The sequence below is a fragment of the Octopus sinensis genome, linkage group LG6, assembly GCF_006345805.1.
Source record: "Octopus sinensis linkage group LG6, ASM634580v1, whole genome shotgun sequence".
Classification (NCBI taxonomy): Eukaryota; Metazoa; Mollusca; class Cephalopoda; order Octopoda; family Octopodidae; genus Octopus; species Octopus sinensis.
This window is the reverse complement of record NC_043002.1, coordinates 36,866,129-36,892,538: the sequence shown is the minus strand read 5'-3', so window position 1 is coordinate 36,892,538 and position 26,410 is coordinate 36,866,129. Positions and strand designations below refer to the sequence as shown.

Genomic DNA, 26,410 nt, shown 5'->3' with positions numbered 1-26,410 from the left:
CATATATATATATATATGGATTTACATATATATATGTATGTGTGTGTGCATGTGAATGTATTTATGAATGCATATGAGTTGGTATACATGTGTGTAAATAAGCATATGTGTTGTGTGTATGTATGTGTGTGTGTTTGTGTGTGTATTTATGTCTGTCTGTCTGTCAGTATGTATGTATGTATGTATGTGTGTGTGTGTGTGTATAAGCACATATTCAGAAATACAGGCATACATAAATACACACACAAACACACACGTCAATAAATCAATTGCTGGCTTTGTACTTTTGAAGATATGTGGAATATGCTATCTCTTATTTAAAAACAAGTAAGGGTTAGTAACAGAAAGAGCATTCAGCAGTAAATCATTGCGCCAGTAGTACATTAATCTAACCCAGTGGTTCTTAACTGGGACCCATATGACCTTTGGAGGTTCATATGACCATTGGGGATCCATATAACATTTTTTGTTTTTTAAAATTTATGTCCAATAAATCAGTTATACTTCTACAATGCACAAAAATATTTTAACAACTTTTTAAACAATTCCTAATAATATTTAATCATAAAAATATAAAGGGATTTTTGAACATCAAATGGCTATGGGATCCACCAGAATAAAATAACCAAAGAGGCCCATAGGTTAAAAAATGGTTGAGAACTTCTAGTCTAACTCATCCTTGTACACATGCAGACCTACACACAGAATAAGAGAAAGAGAGAAGTGGAGAGATGCTTTAATTCTAATGGTAGTGACTTTATATGGTTACTTAATACTAAGTGCAAAGAATAAATAAATGTGAAATTCCTCATAACATAATTTACTGTTCTAAGTTTATTGCTGGAAGCAATCTTTAGGTAAAGTAGTTATTCAATAGATGTCAAGAAATCCTTATCACACTAGCAGTCACATATTCGTATGTCTCTATCTGGTTGAGTTTTAAATTATAGGTTGTCAATAGAGTTGTAACTCCTTGAAATTCTTTAGGCAATTTTGTTCTTATATCTACATTTTGATATTAACTCTTGCTTTTTGTTAGCAACTATTGCAATTTTTCATCACTTTTGGATATTATTTCAAGCTTTTTTTTTCATTAATGATGTTGAACCTTCAGCTAAATTCTTTTATTGCTAAAACAAAACTTCTATGATTGATTGGTGTAAAAGTCAATTGTAGCAAATTGTGTAAACTTCCCCAGCTGTGAGTTGACATGGTATATGGAACCTGAAAGAACCTCATCATATATAAATATGTATGTATTTATGTATGTGTGTATGCATCTATGTATGTATTTATGCATATATGTATATATGTATTTATGTATGTATGTATGTATGTATGTAGTATGTATGTAGTATGTATGTATGTATGTATGTATGTATGTATGTGTGTATGTACGTGTGTATGTATATGTGTATGCATGTGTGTGTGTGTTTGTGTGTGTGTGTTTGTGTGTGTGATTTTTATAAATAAGTGCACTGTCATATAAGCAGTGTCATTCATTTCCAGTATTCTGCAAGAAAATATCAGGTCATAGGGAAATACTCTGTTGCTTGGAAACAGGGAAGGACTTAGTGAAGGAAAGGGCATCAGGCCACAGAAAATGTGCCTCATCAGATTGGAGCCTGGTGCAGCCCCCTGGCCTGCCAGTCCCCAGTCAAACCATCTAACCCATGCCAGCATGGAAAAATGGATGTTAAATGATGATGCTGCTGATGATGATATCACACACACACACATATATAGTTACATGTTTATGTATGTGTGTACTATTTGTATTCCTGCATATGTGTATATTTATGCTTACACCAGTTTAAAAGACTTTGCTATTGTTTAATTCTGGCTGTTATGTCTCATAACTTTGCAGATTACAAACTGAAACTGATAAAATAGCTATCATATTGAAATAGCCCTGCATAACCACAATTCAATGAGTGCAACTGCTAAAAGTATTATAGCATGTATATATACTTTTGGGAAAATACAATTCACCAATATATTTGTTGCTAACAGTGTACCTGTTGGATTCTTTCTCTCACACACTCTTTAATTCTATCTGTTTCTCTCTTTCTTTCTTCTTATGTAACAACCATATATATATATATATAAATATATATAATTGATATGAATATGTATATAAATACTTATATATATATATACACACACACACACACACATGTATATATGTGTGTTGTGTATTCATCTTTTAGAAATATATATTTTTATTTTTCTGTGTACACACACACATACACATACACATACCTACACACACACACACACACACATAATTCCCATTTTACTCTTGTTTTCAATGTTGATATTGTTTGCCTTCCTAATGTAGGAAAGCGTATTAAAGTTTTGTTTGAGATACCCGCTTTTCTATGAACAATTCAACCAGGCATTGGCTATTAGAGAACCTCCAAATCAAAGCAAATAACACTATATTAAGTGATTCACAACATTTCATATGGAATTAATATCCTGCATAACATCTAGTAACAATTTGTGGGATTTATCTGCCGGAAAATATTTACTGCTCTATAGAAAATAGGTAATTTCCATATGTGTAAGAAAATTTATTATTAGATTACTAAAATCAAAGACTAACAGGCAAGGCTAATATTTAGATTGCTCTCTATTTCCTCCCAATCTTGGTGAAAATTCAGCTGTACAAATTTCTGATTCTATGAGAAAAGGTAATGACTATGTGTGGGCAGTCTATAAACACTGATTTAGAAGAAATTGGTTCAACATCTACATTCATTGACATCATTTTGTTGAAAGAACATGTAGCTAGAAAATGATTCTCCCCCAATTTTGACAAAGAATATTCCAGTTGTTAGATCAACTTTTCTGCCCATCTATTTAATTAGCATGTTAGTGACTGAGTATTTCACGGGTATGCATGTATACACTGAACATAATTCTTAGGAAGAATCAGTATGACAGCATACATTTGCTTCTGTTTTTATTTTCTTATATATATATATTCTTTATTGAAAATGCAATTCTCACGCAGAATGAGAAGGACATTATGTGTGGCAAGGCTGACTCTTGGAATTACAAATACATAGTCCAACCAATGGCTTTTACACGGTTTCTGCCTGTCCAATTTTTATTCACAATATTTCAGTTGACTAAAGTTAAAGACTTTTGCAAAAGATGCCAAGATAGGGTGTATGATCTAAGAGGGATTTGGTGGTTGCTGTTGCTAGCAAGTTGAATGACTATATTATGGCTCCCTTTTTAGCTTATTATCCCAAAGTAATTCAGAAACTCGAAAATAATTTGATAAATGGAAAAGTAAGGTTTATTCAAAAGGTCTGCCAAGTTGTGGTATGTGTTTTAAAGAGTGATTTGGTTGCTATTCACACCAAGGTGACTGACCATATAGAAGCTCCCTTTTTGACTCATCATCACAGAGTAATTCAGGAACTGTAAAATAGTTTGATAAATGGAAAAGTGTAGTTTATTCAAAAGGTCTGAAATTCAATATTGTGAATCCAGCGTAAACAATAGAGGAAATAAGGTTTCAGGCAAACTGACAGCAAACTAATTGCATGAGCAGCTATGGTTTGAAGATAATGGTGTTCCATCAAATACTTTATTGGAATTATCCGATTATACCTGTTAACTATGTAATAAGAATAGTTAGAGACAGGGAGCTGAGAAAAGCTTCGATAAATGTCACGTTTGGGGCAATAAAAGTGTTTTCTCTACATGAAGGGCATTTTATATAACGCATGCATCCAATTTGCTAGGCTATATTGTAGGAAATTATAAAGGGGTTGATCAGTAGTTTAGTCAGAGCATCATAAAGAACGTGTTGCTATATTAATTTTTGGCTTTTTGCATTTGGAGTTCAAATTCTTCTGAGGTCAATTTTGCTTTTCATCATTTCAAAATCAGTGTATAAAAAACCAACCCGGTGCTGAATTTTGTTTATTCCCTTCCTCTCTCCAGCAGTCACATTCTGGTTGTTCTGCTGGCTCAAAATCAGGCATGTCCACAGAGGAATTAATGGACGTATAGTGGCATAAGCTACCGTGCCATCCTTAACCCTTTTAAACCAGTCATATCCAGTTAAAATATTCTATGTGCTTTATGTTCAAACAAGCTAAATCTAATCCTGCATACCTACTCTACAATGTCATTATAGAAGTAACCAATTGCATTATCAAACACTTGAAGCTACAAGATAATTTGGGATTAATTCAAAACAATATCAATCAATAAGCATTACATTTCTTACCAATCCACCCGAAACTGCCTTTGGTTTTGTAGTAGAAATGTCTTGTTTACATAAGTTTTAGATTAAAATTTTCCAGCAAACCTTAGTCACAATTTATGTTCCTAACACTAGCTTAATGATAACTAAGTTATTTTACTAAATTCTTTGTTATATTTAAAATTAATTGAAAGAAACTGAGAGCATCTCCACAGAAATATGGTAACAAAATGGTTAACAGAATAATTTGAATGCTCAAGGATTAATTACAAATAGTAGTTAAATATTTTTAGGGTTGTGATGGGAATTAAGATTCATTAAAAGAAGGTAACATTTGAACAATTCTTCTCTAGAGGGAATTAAACAGTTCTTATAGACAACTCAATGTCCAACTAAATTTTCACTAAGAAATAAGGTAAATCAGAAAAATTGAATTTCATTAAACTAATATTAAGAAAAGAAAAAAGAAGGCTTGCCTAACTTGTAAACTTGATACCTTATTACTGAAGTTGTAGATATCCCAGGTATTTTTGACAAGTTTTGTTTAGTTGTTTTTATATTTCAGTAGATTTTGGCAAACAGTTGTCAACACTTGTAATATTAACTTGTAATATTAACTGTCTATTTCAGGAAGATGAGAAAAAAAGAGAAAAAGAAAAGAATAAAGTTACTGAAAATAATAATAATGAGGAAGTGAAGGAATCTCTGCAAATGAATGAGTGTGAGATTCATGAAAAAAATAATCAAGAAAAAGGTAATCTTTGTCTTTTATCTTATTTATTTTGCATTATTTTATTTTCCTATTTTTCATACAGGAAGTGTCACAAAAATCTAATTACCATATATGTTACATGGGAGAACTATCTCTTATAACTCAGCTCTTTTTCTTTGTAATTCAGGGGTCATTTTTTTTTACTACTACACAAAGAGCTTTTATTTCTTTTTCTCTTTTACTATCCTAATATAATATAAATAGAAGTAATGATTGGACGTAATCATTTTCTTTATTGGAACACAATAAAATCTCGTTTAGCTTTTTATTCTCTGCATTAGGTTTACAGACAGTTTGCAATATGTTTCTTCAAAAGCTAAGTCTAATATTCAAATATAACTCAAACATTTCTTATTTTACTCTTTTTGCCAAATATTCTTTAAAAAAAATGGTTTTTAAAGAAAATCAAATTTAGTGCAAATGTACTAAATTTAGTGCAAATCTATTGATATGAGACTTATTACATTTAAAGGAAGATACTTCTCCTTAATTCATCTTTTGGTGAATGTAGTATTATAATTTAATTTTCTTCAGATGGGATATATATGTGTGTGTGTGTGTGTGTGTGTGTGTGTGTGTGTGTGTAGATAGATATATAGATACATACAAACACATACACATGCATATACATATATATGTGTATAGGTATATGTATATATGCATATATGTATATATCTATTTATATATATATTCATATAGATAGACAGATAAACATATATAGATATATATATATATATCATCATCATCATCATCATCATCGTTTAGCGTCCGCTTTCCATGCTAGCATGGGTTGGATGGTTCAACTGGGGTCTGGGAAGCCAGAAGGCTGCACCAGGCCCAGTTTGATCTGGCAATGTTTCTATGGCTGGATGCCCATCCTAACGCCAACCACTCCGTGAGTGTAGTGGGTGCTTTTTACATGCCACCGGCACAGGTGCCAGACGAGTCTGGTAAACGGCCACGATCGGATGATGCTTTTTATGTACCACCGGCACGGGGGCCAGGCAAGGCTGACAATAGCCACAAACGGATGGTGCTTTTTACGTGCCACCGGCACGAGGCCAGTCAGGGCAGCGCTGGCAACGGCCATGTTTGGATGGTTCTCTTACGAGCCACCAGCACTGGTAACTCAGCTGCAATTTCCATTGATCGATTTCGATTCTGATTCTCACTTGCCTCAACAGGTGTTCACAAGTAGAGTTTTGTGTCCCAAGAAGGGAAGGTATGCATAAGTGGACTGGCTACATCCCATGTAGAAGGCCACGGGTTATGGTCTCAGTTGTCCTGCCGGGTCTTCTCACGCACAGCATACTTCCAGAGGTCTTGGTCTCTAGTCATTTCCTCAGTGAGACCTAAAGTTCGAAGGTCGTGCTTCACCACCTCGTCCCAGGTTTTCCTGGGTCTGCCTCTATATACATGTGTGTATGTGTGTGTGTGAGAGAGAAAGACTGTCTATATGTATATATGTGTTTCTTACATAAGACAATACTTTCTCAAGTCAACTTATTCCACCTCAGTACATTACCATACTACTGAAAGGGTAAGTTCGTTTTGTTGTTCAGCTCCAAACTGGTTTGATCAAGAAGATTTAGGATCAGAAACACTCTAAATGTGATCTTATTCCACTATATAATACACCTAAGACCACATAATATAATGTCATTTTTAAAGACCACAGAATGTGATTAAACAGATAAGGCTGCTATTTTTAGCAGACCAAAATACCATGAAGAGACACTTCTTTAATGCATATTGTAAGGCAATGTTCATCCAAATTGTATTAGAAACTAGTAAATATTTAGAATGGGACTATACATTGCAAAAGTACCTCCCAAATCTCTCTTAGCTACAAAATACTCCATACTCTGTATAACATAACTACAGCTGATGACTTTTGGTTAAAATCATTTGAAAACAGGGTATAGATATTTGGCATATACAATGACAAATATAGGTTTTCTCTCATATATGATAAATTCCTTTCTCAAATATTTCATATATATTTTCTTGATTTTACTTGTGTATTAAATCATTTAGGCAGTAGATTGGTAAAATTAGAGCATAAGATAGAATACATTGATGCATTTAGTTCCAGCTCTTCACTTTCTAAGTTCAAATCCTAGTTAGGTTGAATTCATAATTCATTCTCCTTGAGGTCAATAAAATAAATACTAGTAAATCAATATTCTCTTGCAACAACCAAAAAATAATTTTAGTAATTTATTGCTCTGTTTTTCACTATCATGAGGTCAAGCAATTGACTCCAATTTATCAGTGCAAGTGCATAGGCTAAATAAAAAGTAATTTTGTTAATAAAAAAAAAATCAAGAATTTAAACTTCATCTAATTAATAGAGATATTTGATAAAGATATATTAATTTTAGCCTTCGTAATATTCAGAGGAAATTTATGTTGCATTTCAATTATAAAAATAAATTATAGTTTGGTAAATTTTTGATTAAGGAAATCCAAAGTTAATTTTAGTTCAGCATTAAAAAAAATATATATATATTAATAAGTTTGAAATTTAGAAATTTGATAAGGTACTTTTTAATATATCAGTCTAATTAATGCAGACAGCATTATATTTGATATAATTTTTCATATTATTTACATGACTAGTATGTAATAATTTAGAATTGATAGAGAGATGCATGTACATTAACTAAATTTAAGCAATTTGCCGTGACAACAGAAGAGCTTCTTATGTGGCTACTCAAGATGTTAGAAAAACAGTCAAATATCCCTTATAATCAGAGCTTTTCTTGTAGGATAGTGAGAACTTGTGAGGACTGAAAAAAGGAAAGATGCATTGCTATGATTAATAATTTTAAACCAGTCATGGACAAACTGCAACTCATGGGACTTTCTCAATGACATACCTAACAAATGTTACCTTGAATTTCTTTTATACTAATGCAGCCTATCTTATGATAAACCATGTTTCATGGCCTGCTTCTCAAAAAAGGTTACCTGTACCTGTTTTAAACCTTTAAAACTTGTCCAACACTATGGTGAAGAAAGAATTCATATGCATATAAACTCTATTGAGTGGAGTAGGAGAGAACGACTTCAATATTTTTGGGGCAGGGCAAGGTTGGCATTTGTTAGTTTGAGAACAACCACCTCAAATCACATCCTATTGTCTTAAAAAGGATTGCATCTAATGATACATTGCTCTATGTAGTGTGTCTGCCTGTGTGAGCAGGTGTAAGCATACATATTGTATTGTATAGCTGAATGGTGAAAAAGATCACTTCACAATCATTAAGTCCTGGGTTTGATCCAACTGCAAGACATCTTGAATAAGTGTCTTTTAGACTTTGGTTTGGCCCAAGCACTGTAAGTATAACTCAATACACAGTAGCAGTGCAGAAGCCAATTTGATGAATTCTTACCTTGAATTCAAAGGCCCAGTCTTGTCCCACACTGTGTAATGCTGACTCCAAGGATTACACATGTCTGCAAAATACTCAGTCACTTATAAGTTAATTCAATGAGCAGATTGTTCATTTGATCCTTTTATACACACACATAAACACACATGTGCTCACATATATATAAACACATCTGTGTATGTATTTGAATTTATCAGAAAATATTAAGTAAAAACGACTTATAAATTGGAAATAAATAATTTCTATTTCAAACAAAATAAAAATCCTATTTCTGTGCCTGACACAAAATTACATTATTTTTAAATCAAATTTAATTTCATATATTATAGACTACACACTTGAAGCATATTTTATATCTATACATAAATAAAAATAAAATAAATAAATAAACCAAAAACATATATAGATATATGTTAGAAATATACGTCAGAGGAAGGTGTAAGGATACTGCAAGTAACCAGTGTGGTTATGCTACAAATTTTTCCTAGTTTTCTAATCCTATTAAGGCCTACATTGCTTCTCTTCACAATTCTGCAGTTGCTAAAAGAAATATATACCAGTGGCATTCTGAGGCCAACTTAGATTGTAGAGAAAAAGAATTATTTTATAAACTTGCATATTAAAATTTCATATTAAAAGACTTATTGAATTTATATTTGCATATTAAACATTATTTATAAAAAGTATAAAGGAAAATAGCAATGAAATGGTGACAAATAGGAAATTAACACTTCCATTTTAATCTTTTTACGTTATATGCATCACAAAAATTTAATTACTCTTCGGGGCTGTGCTATAATATGACCCTTATAAGGATGAAACAATATGCCATATGCTGGCAGAATGCCAAAATTTAAAGCAGTAAGAGTAAAATGTAAACAAGACAAAATACCATCACATTTTATTAAGTAAAAATAGTTTTAAAAAATAGCCTTTTAAAACTGAGGCAATTTTATTAAATAGAAGTTTGCTAGAAATTTGTATTTAGTGAAAAAAATTAATAAGTTATAACTGTTTCATATGCACTAATTAAATGTAAGCAATTAATTTTCTGGTGGTATTCAGGGAGCCTTTTATGTTACTGCTCAACATGTATGTTGTATCAGTGTTTCTCATAGGATGGTGCAGCATGTGAAGAGGGTTACTTCATTCTCAAATATGGTACAATAGGCAGTGTAATTGGCAGAATCATTATTGTGTCAGACAAATGCCTTATGGCTACCTGCATTCAAAACTTGTAAAGGTTACCTTTACCTTTCATGCTTCTGAACTTCTCAGATAGTGGACTGCTGAAATCATTAAAGTATCGGATAAGATTCTTTGCAGAATTTTCCTAGTTCTTTTCATTCTGAGTTCAAATCCTGAAGTGGCATATGCAGGTGACTGATTTAATCCATCACCCAGTTTAACCTGTCCACCTTGTTCTTGGTACCTTTAGTAGAATATACTTTGTTGCAAACATTGAAAGCAAGACTTTGGGTTGAAGACACTTTTTCCCACTTTTCCTTATATCTTAGAGGCCCTGTGAAGGACCAAAATAAAATAAAGTGCAAATATTATATTTGAAAGTATTTGATATTTCAAAATTCTAAGAATCCTTATTCTATCTTTATCTTTTATCTTTTACTTGTTTCAGTCATTAGACTGCGGCCATGCTGGGGCAATACCAAGAAGAATTTTTAGTCAAATGAATTGATCTCAGTACTTATCTTTTTTAAAACTTGTTACTTATTCTATCAATCAGTCTGTTTTTTCAGAACACTAGTTGTCAAGGGGTGGTGGTGGAGACAAACACAAACACACACATCACACACACACACACACACACACACATATATGATTGATTCTTTGATTGATTCTAGTTTCAGCTCATGAGCTGTGGCCATGCTGGGGCACCACCATAAATATATCATGGACTCTCCCATTGTTAGACAAAGTATGAGAGTTCAGCAATTTTTTGCCAAACAAACACACAGATGATTTGTTTAGAATGATCAAATGCTTGTGTTCACATAAGTTCACTCCCTCCATCAAATCGACATTACCTGTTCAGGTGCATGTTGAATGAATTTCTGTGACCTCCTAATATTGCAAAATTAGGTTACTTAAGGTGAGCCTGGTAACTGATGGTTTGGGGGTCTTGTTGTTTGTAACTTTTCGTGAGCCATGATGCAACCAACAACACGGTAAAAATCCTTGCTTTTAACTTGGTGTGGATGGATAATATCAAATAATTTAATTACAACATATAGTTAAATTAAACACGAAAAACATTGAAATATTACATGGAAAAATTGAAATATTATCTTCCAGTATTTTATAAGGTAAAATCTTAAATTATTAATTGACACATTATTAATTATCTTATAACAGCAGTTCCTGGAAAAATCATAGATTACATGGAAAAATGTGAGCACGAAGTCATATTCTTAAGATTATAAACCTGGAAAAGTACAGGACAAGTTATTTACACCTGTAAAAGTATAGAAGCTATTACTTCTAGTAAAGTAAAGAATAAGAAAGTTTTTACTTAAAATATTGCAGCTAAAATTAAAATTTGAATATTAAAACTTATTTTATTATAGTTTTCAAATAATGCTATACTTATTTAAGTAGAATTTGGCTAATTTACTACCTTAAATACAGAAAAAAGTGACTAATTAGACAAACTTATAAATCAGCTGAACAGTTTTGCACAATGAATTTAAAAGATGAGAACTGTAAAGAGTGATAAATTAGAAGAACTGGCATTCTTTGCTGCAATAGTTTAAGTAAAAAGTTTCTTATTCTTTACTTTACTAGAAGTAATAGCATGTCCAATACTTTTACAGGTGTAATAACTTGTCCTGTATTTTTCCAGGTTTATAATCTTAAGAATATGGCTTTTCATGCTTGCATTTTTCCATGTAATATATATAATATATATAATATATATATATATATATATATATATATATATATATATATATATATATATATATATATATATATATATCATACCACTTTTCTCTTCCTTTGTACGGCCACACCTTGAATACTGCTGCCCACTGTGGTCTCCCCATACAAGACAAAACATCTCCAGGATTGAGTCACCCGAGAGGGTACTCACTAAACGAATTGAAGGCATGGCTGCTCTCGATTATTGGGATCGCCTTAAAGCCTTGAAACTTTACTCCCTCCAGTGTCGCCGTGAGCGGTACATCATTTGTACGATGTGGAGAATATACCGCCAACTTTGCCCAAACGACCTTAACATTAGCTTCAAGGTTCATCCAAGACTGGGACCCTGCCCAATTCAAGATCACAACATATATGTACACTGCAACATAATTTCTTTTCCTTAACAGGCCCTGCCCTATTTAACATTGTCCCGGGGGAGATCAAGGAGGAAAAGGATCCCATCAACTTTAAACGGAGTCTGGATAGATTCCTTCAAAGAATACCAGATAAGCCACCCATAATTGGATACAACTCATCCAACAAGAACTCACTACTTGAACAAAACTTGACTTAAACAGGATTCGAATAATCCTATCAGGTGGTGCTATTAAGTTAGACATGGCCTGGACCAATCTTTGGTCGGAACATATCTAAGTTATCTAAGTTATATATATATATATACTGTATATTTATGTTATATTCTGTAAGGAATGTGGTAGAGTGATAGAGTACAGTATAAAGCTCATCCACCTTTAGACTTACACAGTACTATTGGTAGTATTATTATATACTTCCAATTTTGAATTTGGGCATTCGTCATGTGTGAATAAAAATTGAAGAAATTGGAGTCAAGAAGAGGAGTACAGTTGGACATTTATTATTCGCTACAATTGTTTTGACACAACATAGTTCTCCAAGAGTACAAGTATTTGATTATGCAAACAAACAATTGCATAATCAAATACCTGTTTTCTTGGAGAACTATGTTACATTAAAACAATTGTAATGAATAATAAACAAATGTCCAACTGTACTCCTTCTTTTTGACTCCAGTTTCTTCAATTATATAATAATAATATAATAATAATAATAATAATAATAATAATAAGGGACAGCAAAAGAATGAGACCTCAATATTAGATAAATAGAGGATTATTTATATATGTATAGTTTAGGACAATCGTTAAGTTGTTGGAGTTTCAAATGCTGGAGCTAAGAGTTACGATGAATTCTCATCGGCTATTATAGCATCTATTACTATTAATAGCCAATGAGAATGATTGTAGCTCTTAGTTCCTGCATTTGAAACTCTGAGTATTATTATGACAACTTATTGTCCTAAACTATACATATATATATATATATATATATATGCTGGTGTTTGTCTACTCCTTATGCAGAGTTTGGCAACCTCCTGTACCTGCACCTTAGAACCATCATGGCTATCATGGCATCTGATGCGTCTTTTGAAATCAGACAATGTTTTGAAAAGACACCCACATAGTTTGCATATCTAATTCAGACCACCAAGAGCTACAGTTAAGTTCTGATCTTCGTGGATCTTAAAATGTCTTTTGAGGCCTCTATTAGATTTGCAGGTCTTCTGACATACATTGCATTATATATATTGTATGTGTATATATATACAGTATACATATATACATACATACATACATACATACATACATACATACATACATATATATATATATATATATATATATATATATATATATATATATATATATATATATATACTGTGTATATAGATAGATAGATAGAGATAGATAGATAGAGATAGATAGATAGATAGATAGATAGATAGATAGATAGATAGATAGATAGGTAGGTAGGTAGGTGGGGATTTTTTGGGTGGATGGATGGATGCATAGACAGACAGACAGATAGATAGATAGCTAGATAGATATAAAGGTCTTTTTCCAGTTTTCTTCTAAATTCACTCTCAAAGCTTTGTTTGGCCTGACATGCCATCCATGTTTCTTTAAAGCAAATCTACCAAAACATTCCTCCTCTAATGAAATAGTTATTACTTCATTTGTGCATTTTTATACTTCAAAACTATTCTTACATTCTCTTCATTGTCGTTTTTATATATCTTGCGTTCATATGATTCTTAGTCTTTGAAATCATTTCTTTATTTTGTATTTCTTTTATACTCCTTTATACTATACTAGCAGTATCGCCCGGTGTTGCTCGGGTTTGTAAGGGAAATAACTATATAAGCATTTTTAGAGAGTTACTTCCCTTATAAATTCGGGCTTTCTTAGCCATTTTTGTTTTGGTGTCTTCAAGCCATGAAGTCGTTGTTCTAAAAGAACGCTGGTTTCCTTCACAACGCATTACGACGTTGATTTCTTTACACTCCCTTCCCCACAGCTTCACGAGGGAGGGAAGGGGGAGAAGCAAACAGGTGCAGCTGTGAGCGTGGACGCCAACTCCACCGCCATCGACACACGATGCATTTTATGCATTAAAATGGAATAAAAAATTATGTTAAATTATTTTTAAAATCGTAGACTCATCGTTGACGCGCGCTAATAGTCAGACGGGCTCGATATGAATCACGACTATAAGATACCCGAATTTGGTTAAACTGCACCGCAAAATGTGGGAGGAGTTAGGAATCTAAATCGAAGGGGACAGACACTCACACAACTACAGTTTTATATATATAGATATTCTCTCTCTTTATACTTTTCTCTTTCTATTTTCATTCTCTTTATAACTCCTTTACCACGACCACCACGATCACCATTATTTTTATGTCATTCATTTTGTGACACTTGATTGCAAACATCCCCTCCACATGTTTTGCAACTAAAATGAAATGACTTTTTTTTTTACTTTTAACAGAACTACTTAAATTTCAAGAAACCTTTATTCTAATAATATCTCCAATCTTTTTTCATTGAATATTTAATTAAAATTGGCATGTTTAATTTGAAGTTAATATTTTTTTTTATTATTAACATTATGATCCTTTTGTTTTTTGTTGTTTTTTTTTCTCTTTTTTGCTGTTATTTTTCTAAAAAAATTGACAAAAACAAAAAAAATAGAGAAACCAATAATGAATTTCCTAGAAGAAAGTTAATTACCATGTTCCTGGTTTATTTATTTTCTAAATTAATGAAGAAATAATCATGTGACAACCTTTTCCCCAGATTAAATTGAGAAAAGGTTAAAAAAACAAGCCTCAGTTAAACTATTTATTTATTAAATTATTTATTTAAGGGTTCTTTCCTTTGCTTTGTATTTTTTTACAGTGGTTGGTGGGAGGGGGCACATTGCCTTGTTTTTGTTTTCATCTTTTTATTAATGTATTTTTCAATCCTTAAAAGGACATACATAATAAAAATTAAAATATAATAAAACTGAAAACCCACAAGGAAGTGAATTAGATCATTAGCAGAGACATTCTATATTTTGTAAAGAAGCAGCAAGTTGTTATAAATGCAACAACTCTTAAAAGATAAACAGCGAATAATAAAACATTTGCTTTTTCTGACCAGAACCAGAAACAACAGGATATTTAAATTTGTAAAAGAAAAAAAAAAAAACAGGAAAAAGCCTAAGAATTGTAAAATTAGCTTTGAATGATGAAAGTTTTTAGTCTCTTCTATGCAATGGTAGTATCAGCAGGCTTCAACTCTTCTGCATTAGATTTAAAAATTTAGAATTAAGTATTTTGCTAGTGGTCCCACTCTTTGTGAAATTATGTTCATGTATACACTCACACAGACACATGCCCATTAAATTATACACACACATTTATCAGACTCAGAGTTATCCATGTATTAGTTCAATAAACTATTCATATAGGTGCAGGAGTGGCTGTGTGGTAAGTAGCTTGCTTACCAACCACATGGTTCCGGGTTCAGTCCCACTGCGTGGCATCTTGGGCAAGTGTCTTCTACTATAGCCTCGGACCGACCAATACCTTGTGAGTGGATTTGGTAGACGGAAACTGAAAGAAGCCTGTCATATATATGTATATGTATGTGTGTGTATATGTTTGTGTGTCTGTGTTTGTCCCTCTAACATTGCTTGACAACCGATGCTGGTGTGTTTATGTCCCCGTCACTTAGTGGTTCCGCAAAAGAGACCGATAGAATAAGTACTGGGCTTACAAAGAATAAGTCCCAGGGTCGATTTGCTCGACTAAAGGCGGTGCTTTAGCATGGCCACAGTCGAATGACTGAAACAAGTAAAAGAGTAAGAGTAAAGAGAGATATAAGTTTCAATATTGCATGAACTTATATGTGAAGTTCAGTTCAGCTATCTTAACTTTAGACACCATCAACTGCAAATAACCTCCTACTTCTACATACACACATGCATGCATACGCACGTACACACACACTCACACATAACCACTAAGTATACATTCTTTACTATTAATAAATGTCCATATCACACATTTGTTCATGAGCCAATGAAGGGGTTCCTATTCTATTACATGGCCTACATGAAATAGCAGTTAAATTTCCCTCAAATGATCTTCCATACCACCTTAAAAGCAGAAAGTATATAATGTAGTCTTAGAAATACTGTTTCTGAAGAAGATAGAATGGTCATATCAGGAATATTTTTGGTTATATATCTGCTTGCTCAGAAATGTCCTGTGATTAAACAGCAGCCACATGTTCACAAACCAGTGACAAAGTATTTATTGCTTAACCTGCTACAAATAACAGCTGATTACCCTCTTAAATCATGTCTCAACAGCTTAATAAAACAAAATACTCATAGAATAATCTAGCCCCAAGTACCCTTTCTTTAAGGTCTTCACTCCCTGTAAAGCATAAACAATTGACAACTTTATGCCTTCATTCTTGACCTCTAGGCTTTTTTTTGTTTCCCTTCAGTTGCATCTCTGCTTTTTTGAATCTACTTCAGTATCTTTCCTACTGTTACTTTTAGGGTGTCCTCTCTTCCACCTTCCTTCTAGATTCATGTTTCTCTGGTGGAAAGTCATCTTCTCCAAGGTTTTCTTGGTTCTGAATTATCATTGATGCTTTAGTAACTTTGCTTTTTTCTAGATAGGAGTACTTGGCCTTAAGTAAATCCAAATTTACCTCTAGGAATAGATGGTCCATATTAGTACAGCCTCTGCCCGTTCACCTATTCAGTATGAGAGGGACTTAACAGGAGCTTCCAATCAGTTGGCATAACTCTCAGGGTCATTGAGACATGCAGCTCACCATACAACCACTAAGAACTGGACCCTGTAACGGAGTCTTAGTTATATTATGTCTTAAAAAACTATACTATGGTCATAGCTGGAATGTCTTTGATCTTAGCTTTGCTCAGTCACAATTGACATGAGGCTAAACAATGCCATTAATAGACATCCATATTAAGGCAGCGAGCTGGTAGAACCATTACCATACTGGAAAAAAATGCTTAGTGGCATTTCTTCCACCTTTACATTCTGAGTTCAAATACTGCCAAGGTGAACTTAGTCTTTCATCCTGTTGTGGGACAATAAAATAAGTACCAGTTGAACACTGTGTCCAATGTAATCGACTTACCTCCTCCTCCACAATTGCTGGCTTCGTGCCAAAATCTGAAACCAGTATATATCTACATCAATACATCAATACAAGAGGATTTCAAATAGGTAGAGTTGTTGGAGTGACTTGTAGTATTCATCCTACATCTCAATAGTCCAAACTCAAAACCCACCAAGGTCAAATTTGTCTTTCATATTTTCAGGGTTGAATAATTATATATATATATATATATATACTTTTTAAATGGAATTCTGAAAAATATAAGAACAATAACTTTGAATATTGGGTTTTAAATTTCACACTCTTTGTGCAAAGAGAATAGAATTGCAATAGCTAACAACTTTTAGAAATAATGTTAGAGGAGACAAATACTTAGGTCTGATTAAGAGGAAGAAAATTCTTATTTCTTCTATTTCCTTAAGTAGATTGTAAATGACTGATCTGTTTGAAGATTATTTTTCTGACAATTTAACACCAAGACCCTTCATCACATAAGTATGCATGTATATATATATATTGATGGATAGATAGATATATATATATATACATGCATATGTATATGTATGTATGTGCATATATATATATGTATATATGTGTATGTATATATATATATATTATATATATATATATATATATATATATATATACATATATATTACACATATATATATATTATATATATATATATGCATGTATGTATGTATGTATTGTATGAACATATATAAATATATATCTATACATGCACACACACACACAAACATACATATATACATGTATGTATATGTATGTATGCATATATATATATGTGTGTGTGTGTGTATGTATGTGTATATATATACACACACACACACACACATATATATTCATAAATACACACACTCACACATATACATACATATCCATTATATTATCTCAGAGGGGATCACAGATAATTTACCAATAGCAGGATAGATTTACAGGATAAAGACCTATCTATTTTTTTTTTTTATCACTGTTATGATCTTTCAAATCTTCCATTATGTTAGTTTTAAAGCATTTTTTAAAACTATTCTGAAAAGAAAAAGTATAAAATTTGAGAGAAAATCTTTGAAAAGATAATATATCTTATATAGAAGCTGACAAAGGAATTTCAATTTTTTCAACATTTGTTGATGTAAAGTTACTTAGAATTTTATTGTTAAGCTTGTCATGCAGAGAAGTTGAAGGATTAAAATGATGCAGTCAGTTTTATTTTTAAACTGTTACCTGTTATGAGTGTATCTCTAGCATGCTATTTCATGACACTTGAAGATTTAATATATTTGTAATGTTTTTTTTAGATAAAATATGAGTAGCAAAATATAATATAGGCAAGCTGTTGGGTGATGACTTGATGTGTATTAATTTTAATGCATAAGTACTTTTTTTATGTAAATTGCTGCCTCTTATAGAATACAGAAAATCCTTTCAGTTAATATCTAGGTTGTCAGCATTGGGTTAGAAAGGGCATCAAGTTGCAAACCACTTGCAATAATGATACATACAAATCACTTTAATTTGTTGCTTTATATAATCCATAATCAAAATTTTGAAGAATACAAACAAGTTCTGGGTTCAGTCCCACAGTGTGAGACTTTGGGCAAGTGTCTTCTACTATAGCCTCAGGCTGACCAAAGCCTTGTGAGTGGATTTGGTAAACAGGAACTGAAAGCCTGTCATGCATATAAATATATATATATATATATATAATATATATATATATATAAAATCATCATGATGATCATCATTTATCATCTGCTTTCCATACTGGCATGGGTGAGACGGGACCAGAACTGGTAAGCTGGAGAGCTGCACCAGGTTCTATAATCTGTTTTGGCTTGATTTCTAAAAAACACCCATTACACTCCTTAAGAGTGTAATGAGTGCTTTTTATGTGCCCCTAGCATGGGTGTCATTTCCATAACACCCACAACTATGATTTCATGGATGCTATTTACATGACACCAGCAACAGCTACAACTACAATTTCACAATAAGTGCCAGGTTTAAAAATAATAAGTACTAAGGTTGATTCATTCGACTAAAAATTCTTCAAGGTGGTGCCCCAGCATGCCCACAGTCTAATGACTGAAACAAGCAAATGATAAAAGATAGTAAGATATAAAATTATAAAATAAAAATGTAAATGATTATTGAATATTTTAAAATATGATGTTAAAAACCACAACCCATTCAAGCATGTATCTGACTCATACACTGTTCGCTTTCCAGACATTTGTACATTACTGCATACACTTTATACGCACTTTCTGACAAATTGTGGTGCACCTGAGCACTGTATACAATAATTTCATTATTATTATTATTATTATTATTATTATTATTATTATTATTATTATTATTATTATCATTATTATTATTATTATTATTATTATTATTATTATTATTATTATCATGTCTTTTTGCAGAAAAGAAGATGTTAGCATTGCCTTGTGCAGGTGCAACAGATCCTTTGACTTCCTCAATGCATATTTGTTTATCACGAGAACTAGCAGCGATACCTTTGCCTGATGGTCCAGGCAACCCCCCTATCATCACCCATACAGCAGCAACACCCATGGCCACACCCCAAGGTTCCCCGAATGAGATGCTTACCAAAGACACTAACAACAAATTATCTGTAATCAGACCAGTACTTCAGCGCCAATCAACAGTTCATCGGAGTTCCTTATCAGTTGAATCCTCCGACAGATCATCGGTAAGTGATGCATTTTATTATTTTCTCTGTCAGCTTCTCATACACTGAACTTCTCTTTCCATCATCCATTTTTTCCCCTCTTAACCCTCTAGTGTCACATTACTCGTTCAGAAGTAAATCTTATTTATCCTCATTTTTCTGTATTAATCATGTATTATGTTGTACCTTTGAGATTTTGAAGAGGTAACTGTTAATATTTAGAATGAGACTATAGGGTTGGTGTGAGAGGCCAGATCTGGTCATAAAACAGGTAGAATATTTTAACCAGATATGGCCGGTTTAGAAGCAAAAGAGTTAATGTTTTTGCATGTTTTTATTACCCTTCTGAAACTCATCTTGGCAAACACACTTTAAATCTTAATTAAAGCCTCCCTTCAAAATTTTATGTTAATTTATGTTCCAAGGAGCAGTTTAATAATGGCCTGAGTATTTTACTGAACTCTTCATTCTTTGAAAAAATTAATTGAAATAAATGCAATGTATTTCAACAGAAAAATGGTAAGGAAAACATTAAATGGTTAGAATAACTCCTGCATGGTGCAATTGTTTCAGTTTCAATACTCCGTCTTAGATCATGTTACTTGTCAAGCAAGTATAACTTCAGTACCCACACACACATATACATACATGTGCACATGTTTTCACCATAAGAATTTATGGATAATCTAACAAATCACTAATGTGTATACATAAAATTAATACAGACAACGGTATGCAATGTTTACCAAAAAGGAAAACCATAATAGTCACTAAGTATGACTAAGGTGTTGGAAACTCCTACATTGCTAGAAATAAGGGCTGAAATGGTGTAATGGTGAAGTCAAAGCACATAATTGTACACACACACATATACATATATATGTGTGTGTGTGTGTGTATATATATATATATAGGAGTGGATGTGTGGTAAGTAGCTTGCTTACCAACCACATGGTTCTGGGTTCAGTCCCACTGCATGGCACCTTGGGCAAGTGTCTTCTACTATAGCCTCAGGCCAACCAAAGCCTTGTGAGTGGATTTGGTAGACGGAAACTGAAAGAAGCTCATCGTATATATGTATATATATATATGTATGTGCATGTATATGTTTGTGCTTGACAACCGATGCTGGTGGGTTTACGTCCCAATAACTTAGTAGTTCCGCAAAAGAGGCCGATAGAATAAGTACTAGGCTTACAAAGAATACGTCTTGGGGTTGATTTGCTCGACTAAATGTGGTGCTCCAGCATGGCCACAGTCAAATGACTGAAACAAGTAAAAGAGTAAAAGAATATATATATATATATATATATATATATATATATATATATATATATATATATATATATATATATATATGCATATGTAGTGAAGATACTTATGATAAGTGGGGAACAGTTGTGCTTTTGACACACAGACTCAAGGCTACAGAATTATTTCAACCTCCCAAATGAAACTATTTCACTAATGTCACATGTAATTTTATGAGTGATACGGCCACAACAAATTACCATTTGTCTTTTCCATCTAAGATTTCATGCTTCTGCAAAAAAATCATATTAATATAGGTGCATGAAATGTGTTTATGCAAATATGTGTTTGTGTGTGCGTATATATATTGATGTATATATATGTATATATATATATATTGACGTATATATATATATATATATATATATATATATATATATATATATATATATTGACATATATATATATATATATATATATATTAATAGATATACGAGTGCATTATACAAGTCCATTTTTTCCTGACTTATGACTTATGGACTCTTAGATGACTTACACACACACACACATGCACACATATATATCATCATCATTTACCATCTCCTCTCCATGCATATATGCATTGATTCAAACATAAATACAAATACTTTTATAAGCACACTTACATATACAAACACATATGCAAAGGGAGAGAGGGAGGGAGAAACTGTTTGGAGATTGTTGTTTGTTTTGGGGGGAGTTTTGGGTTGTTTGTTTGTTTGTTTTTTGTTATATTTGTGAAAGAAAGTGATGTATTCTTCTAAGCTGAATTTAATCAAAGATGGCAGTCCTGACAAGAACAACCTTTATATTCATGGGGTGTGTTTTTGTACTGTTATGCCAGTTTGGTTGTATATTTGTAACTGTAGATAGCATGTATTTTTGCACACTTATGCATTCTTTTATTCACTTGATGGTTTCAATCATTGAACTACAACCATTCTGGAGCACTACTTTCAAAGTCAATCAAATCAAAATGTTACTTAACAACATACACTTGATATAAGGCCTCTAGTGACAAAGAACACAGACCATACTGTTCCATTCTAGCATATCTGATGAATGCTGGATTTGTTTGGCTATCATGAGATGATAATATTATAATAATAATAATAATAAGAAGAAGAAGAAGAAGAAGAAGAAGAAGAAGAAGAAGAATAACAATAATAATGAAATAAAAAAATAACTGAAACATCCAGCGTTAATCTTGACCAGCAGAATGTCATAAAGAAATTAGAACCAGTGGAGAGCTACAAATACCTAGGGGTATTTGAGGGTGTTTGGCAATACTCAAAACAGAGCTGAATTCAAGAAACAGGATCGAAGCAATCAATACTTTAGTCATACCAGTTGTAGCTTACAGTTTCAATATCATTTTCTGAAATATGTAATCTTGACAGAAAAATATGAAAATTGCTGACAATGCATAGAATGCACCACCATAAGGCAAATTTAGAACGACTTTACCTGCCAAGAAAAGAAGGTGGTTGTGGACTTTTACAACTGAAATTAACAATGAAGATTGCCACAGTTGGTCTAAACACCTTCCTGAAAAACTCTGATGGCTGAATGTTAAAACTTGTCTTAAAGCACGAAAACAAGAAAACATCATACTCAGTAACAAAACTTGCAAAGGAATATCTAAGTGAATTCCAAATACAACAAATCCCAGAATTAAACATATGGGAAATAAGCACAGAAAAAGCTAAGCATATGAAAACCTGTGCTAAAACTGCTGCCTAAGATATTCTTACTGATAAATATCAAGAAAAACCTCGCAATGGCAAATACCCAAAGAGAGCTAATAATGCCGATGTTGACAAAGTCCTTACACATCAATGGTTAGTGTATTCTGGCTTAAAATCAGAAACAGAAGGGTTTATCATTGCAGCCCAAGATCAATGCTTACCTACAAGGAGCTACCAGGTCAACATATTAAAGAATGGCAGTAGCCCAAAATGTCATATATGTAAACAACAAAATGAAACCATTGATCATGTTCTCTCCATATGCAGGCTTCTTGCACCTACAGAGTATCTAAACAGGCACGATAGAGCAGCACAGTATATTCACTGGGTAATTTGCAAAAACCTGGACCTGCCTCATGATAAAAACTGGTGGGAACACAAACCACCTCTAGTGCTTGAAAATGATCATTTCTCACACCTCTGGAATTTCACCATTCAAACTGCCAGAAAGATCAATGCAAATCGGCCAGACTATATATTGAAGGACTTCAGACAAAAATCATTGATATTACTGTCCCAATCGACATAAATGTCTCAACTGATACTTATTTTGTTGACTCTGAAAGGTTGAAAGGTAAAGTTGACCTCAGCGGAAATATAATAATAATAATAATAATAATAATAATAATAATAATAATAATAATAATAATAATAATAATAATTTTGGCACAAAGCCAGCAATTACAGGGTAGGGGGTATTTTTTAGTAGCCAACATATATATAGTGTATTTTTTAATAATAAAATTTTCAGGAGTGGCTGTGTAGTAAGTAGCTTGCTATGAACCACATGGTTCCATGTTCAGTCCCACTGCGTGGCACCTTGGGCAAATGTCTTCTACTATAGCCTCAGGCCAACCAAAGCCTTGTGAGTGGATTTGGTAGACGGAAACTGAAAGAAGCCCATCCTATCTATGTATATATATGTATATGTGTGTGTATATGTTTGTGTGTCTGTTTGTCCCCCAACATCGCTTGACAACAGATGCTGGTGTGTTTACATCCCCGTAACTTAACAGTTTGGCAAAAGAGACCAATAGAATAAGTATTATGCTTATAAAGAATAAGTCCTGGGGTCGATTTGCTTGACTAAAGGCGGTGCTCCAGCATGGCCACGGTCAAATGACTGAAACAAGTAAAAGAGTAAAAGAGTATACAATAATTTTGACGATATATTCCAAAATTTAGTGCAATATTTCCTCCTAATCATTATATTGCCAGTGAATGAACCATCAAGTACAACTCACTATCTTTTAACCACAGGTTTCACTTAGTTTCCGAGGTTCACCAAGACCATCACCCCGTCTCCGTCGAACAAGCAGTCGAGGAAGTACTCGTAGCAGTTGGCGCTTGAAACACAGAAAGAAGGAAGGTGACAAGACTAATCTAATGATTGACAGTCCATCCGACAGTACAGATGAACTTGAAGACGATGTCTTTAGTAACAAGTCAATTTCTCCAATATACAGCCCAGGAACACCTAAATCTGCCACAAATCACAGGTCAGTTGAATATTAATGATGCAATGTTTTTTTCTATGACCTCTCATTTTCTCATATAACACTCTCAATGTCTCATTTTAACTAATACGTTTTTGCTGGGTTTTTTTTCTCTTCCGTCTTCTCTAACTATCTACAAATAGCACAATGTTCTTGATATAAGTTCAGAAGTCTAGCATGATTGAGCTGCATTGTCAGTCATCTTGTTATCTATGCTAACACCTTTCTGAACAATCTGATTAAATATGCACCTGACTAATATAAAAATCGATCTGCAGTGATGGCTTCAGCAACCTATATCTGAAGGTCCTGTTGCATTTCTAATTTTCACGTCTGTTATTAATCCCTTTATTTACCATCCTAATACAACAGGACCCTCTGTTAAACCTACTTTCATTATGCTCTCTCTCTCTCCCTCCCTTCCTCTCTCTCTCTCCCTCTTATACCATCTATTTGTTTGATCAACAAACTCTTCCTTATTCCGCTGTCTTCATTAGTGCTGAAAGTAATTGCATCCATACAAATTTAGAATTACTGCATTCTTTTATATTCTATCATGAGTCGTCTTCATTCACCATCTCATAATATATGTATATGGATAATAAATAAATTATAAGATAATCTTTACAATAATGGTGATGATGAGGTCTAACATCACAAGAGGGTCATGAGTTCACAGACAGAGTGCTTAGTCAATTAAACTGGCTCTAGACTATGATTGGTAGTTATTATTTCGTGCAGGAAAAATAAAAGAACAAGTTGCCCCCTGCGAGACTAATTTGAAAAATAAATTCAAGAGACTGAAAACAGTAAGACAATTACTTAAATACTCTACCTTTTCTTCTATTCCATCAATCTAAAATAGTAAATAATAATAATAATAATGATAATAATAATAATAATAATAATAATAATATGAAAGCGGACGTTAAATGAATAACAATAATAATAATAATAATAATAATAATAATAATAATAATAATAATAATAATATGGAAAACGGACGTTAAATGAATAACAATAATAATAATAATAATAATAATAATAATAATAATATGGAAAACGGACGTTAAATGAATAACAATAATAATAATGATAATAATAATAATAATAATAATAATAATAATATGGAAAGTGGACGTTAAACGATGAATAATAATAATAATAATAATAATAACAATAATAATAATAATAATAATAGTTTCGAATTTAGGTGCAACACCAGTAAATTTGAGGTAATGAGGTAAGTAGGTACCATCAACTACAGTACTTCACTGGTACTTTACTTTATTGACCCTGGAAATTGAAAAGCAAAATCTATCTTGGTAGATCTGAATAATAATAATAAGGATAACAATTTGGAATAGAGTGCCCAGTAGAACTGTTACAAAATGTATGCCTCCTTGGCACAGCCAGAATAATCAGGAAAGTATTAGATAGTTGAAAAGAACAGATAGCAAGGTACCATAGGCTGCAGGCAGCAAGCCCCACTATCCATGCCAGATTCCAGGAATTCCAACACAACATAAGATAAAAAGAAATAATAATAATAATAATAATAATAATAATAATAATAATAATAATAATAATAATAATACTTTCTTTTATTAGCCACAAAGGCTGAACACAAAACAAATAGGGACAATATAAGAGACAAGTGGACGGTTGAAATATGCCATGTACACAATAAGTAACAAAAAAATAATAAAACAATTAAACAATAAAAATTCCCCAAAAGTGGGGAGCTCCTCACAGGGACAACCACAAAACCCACACAACCTGGTTATTCTGACTGCTAGGTGCACGTCAGCAGGCGCCTCTCTCTCCTTCTCAATTCCTCCTGTTTACAAACAAAAGTTCAGTGTAGGCCCACTCACATGAACCATCCTTGCCACATACCCCCAATTTTCAACAAATTTACTAGGGGACAGAACTTTCCTCTCTACCTTCACTTTCATTTTCAATGGCAATAATAATAATAATAATAATAATAATAATAATAATAATAATAATAATAACAGGACCAGTCAGGCAGAACCCGTTACTATCATTTTATCATTATTATTGTTATTATTATTATTATATTATTATTATTATTATTATTATAAAAAGCACCATTTGAGCATGGTTGTTGCCAGTGCCACCTGACTGGCTCCAGTGCTGATGTCATGTAAAAAGCACCATTCAAGCATGGTCGATGCCAGTACAGCCTGACTGGCCCTCATGCTGGTGACACGTAAAAAGCATCCACTACACTCTCAGAGTGGTTGGTATTAGGAAGGGCATCC

At 32.6% G+C, this 26,410-nt stretch overlaps 1 protein-coding gene across 1 annotated transcript in view; it reads left to right on the top strand.

The window, feature by feature from the left end:
* LOC115213213 (voltage-dependent T-type calcium channel subunit alpha-1G-like) overlaps positions 1–26,410 on the top strand; it is an 865,045-nt gene that overhangs the window by 563,254 nt on the left and 275,381 nt on the right. The window contains exons 14-16 of the mRNA XM_036503838.1: positions 4,859–4,982; positions 19,320–19,609; positions 23,887–24,125. Coding sequence (XP_036359731.1) covers positions 4,859–4,982; positions 19,320–19,609; positions 23,887–24,125 — 653 coding nt within the window. The remainder of the gene's footprint in view (positions 1–4,858; positions 4,983–19,319; positions 19,610–23,886; positions 24,126–26,410) is intronic.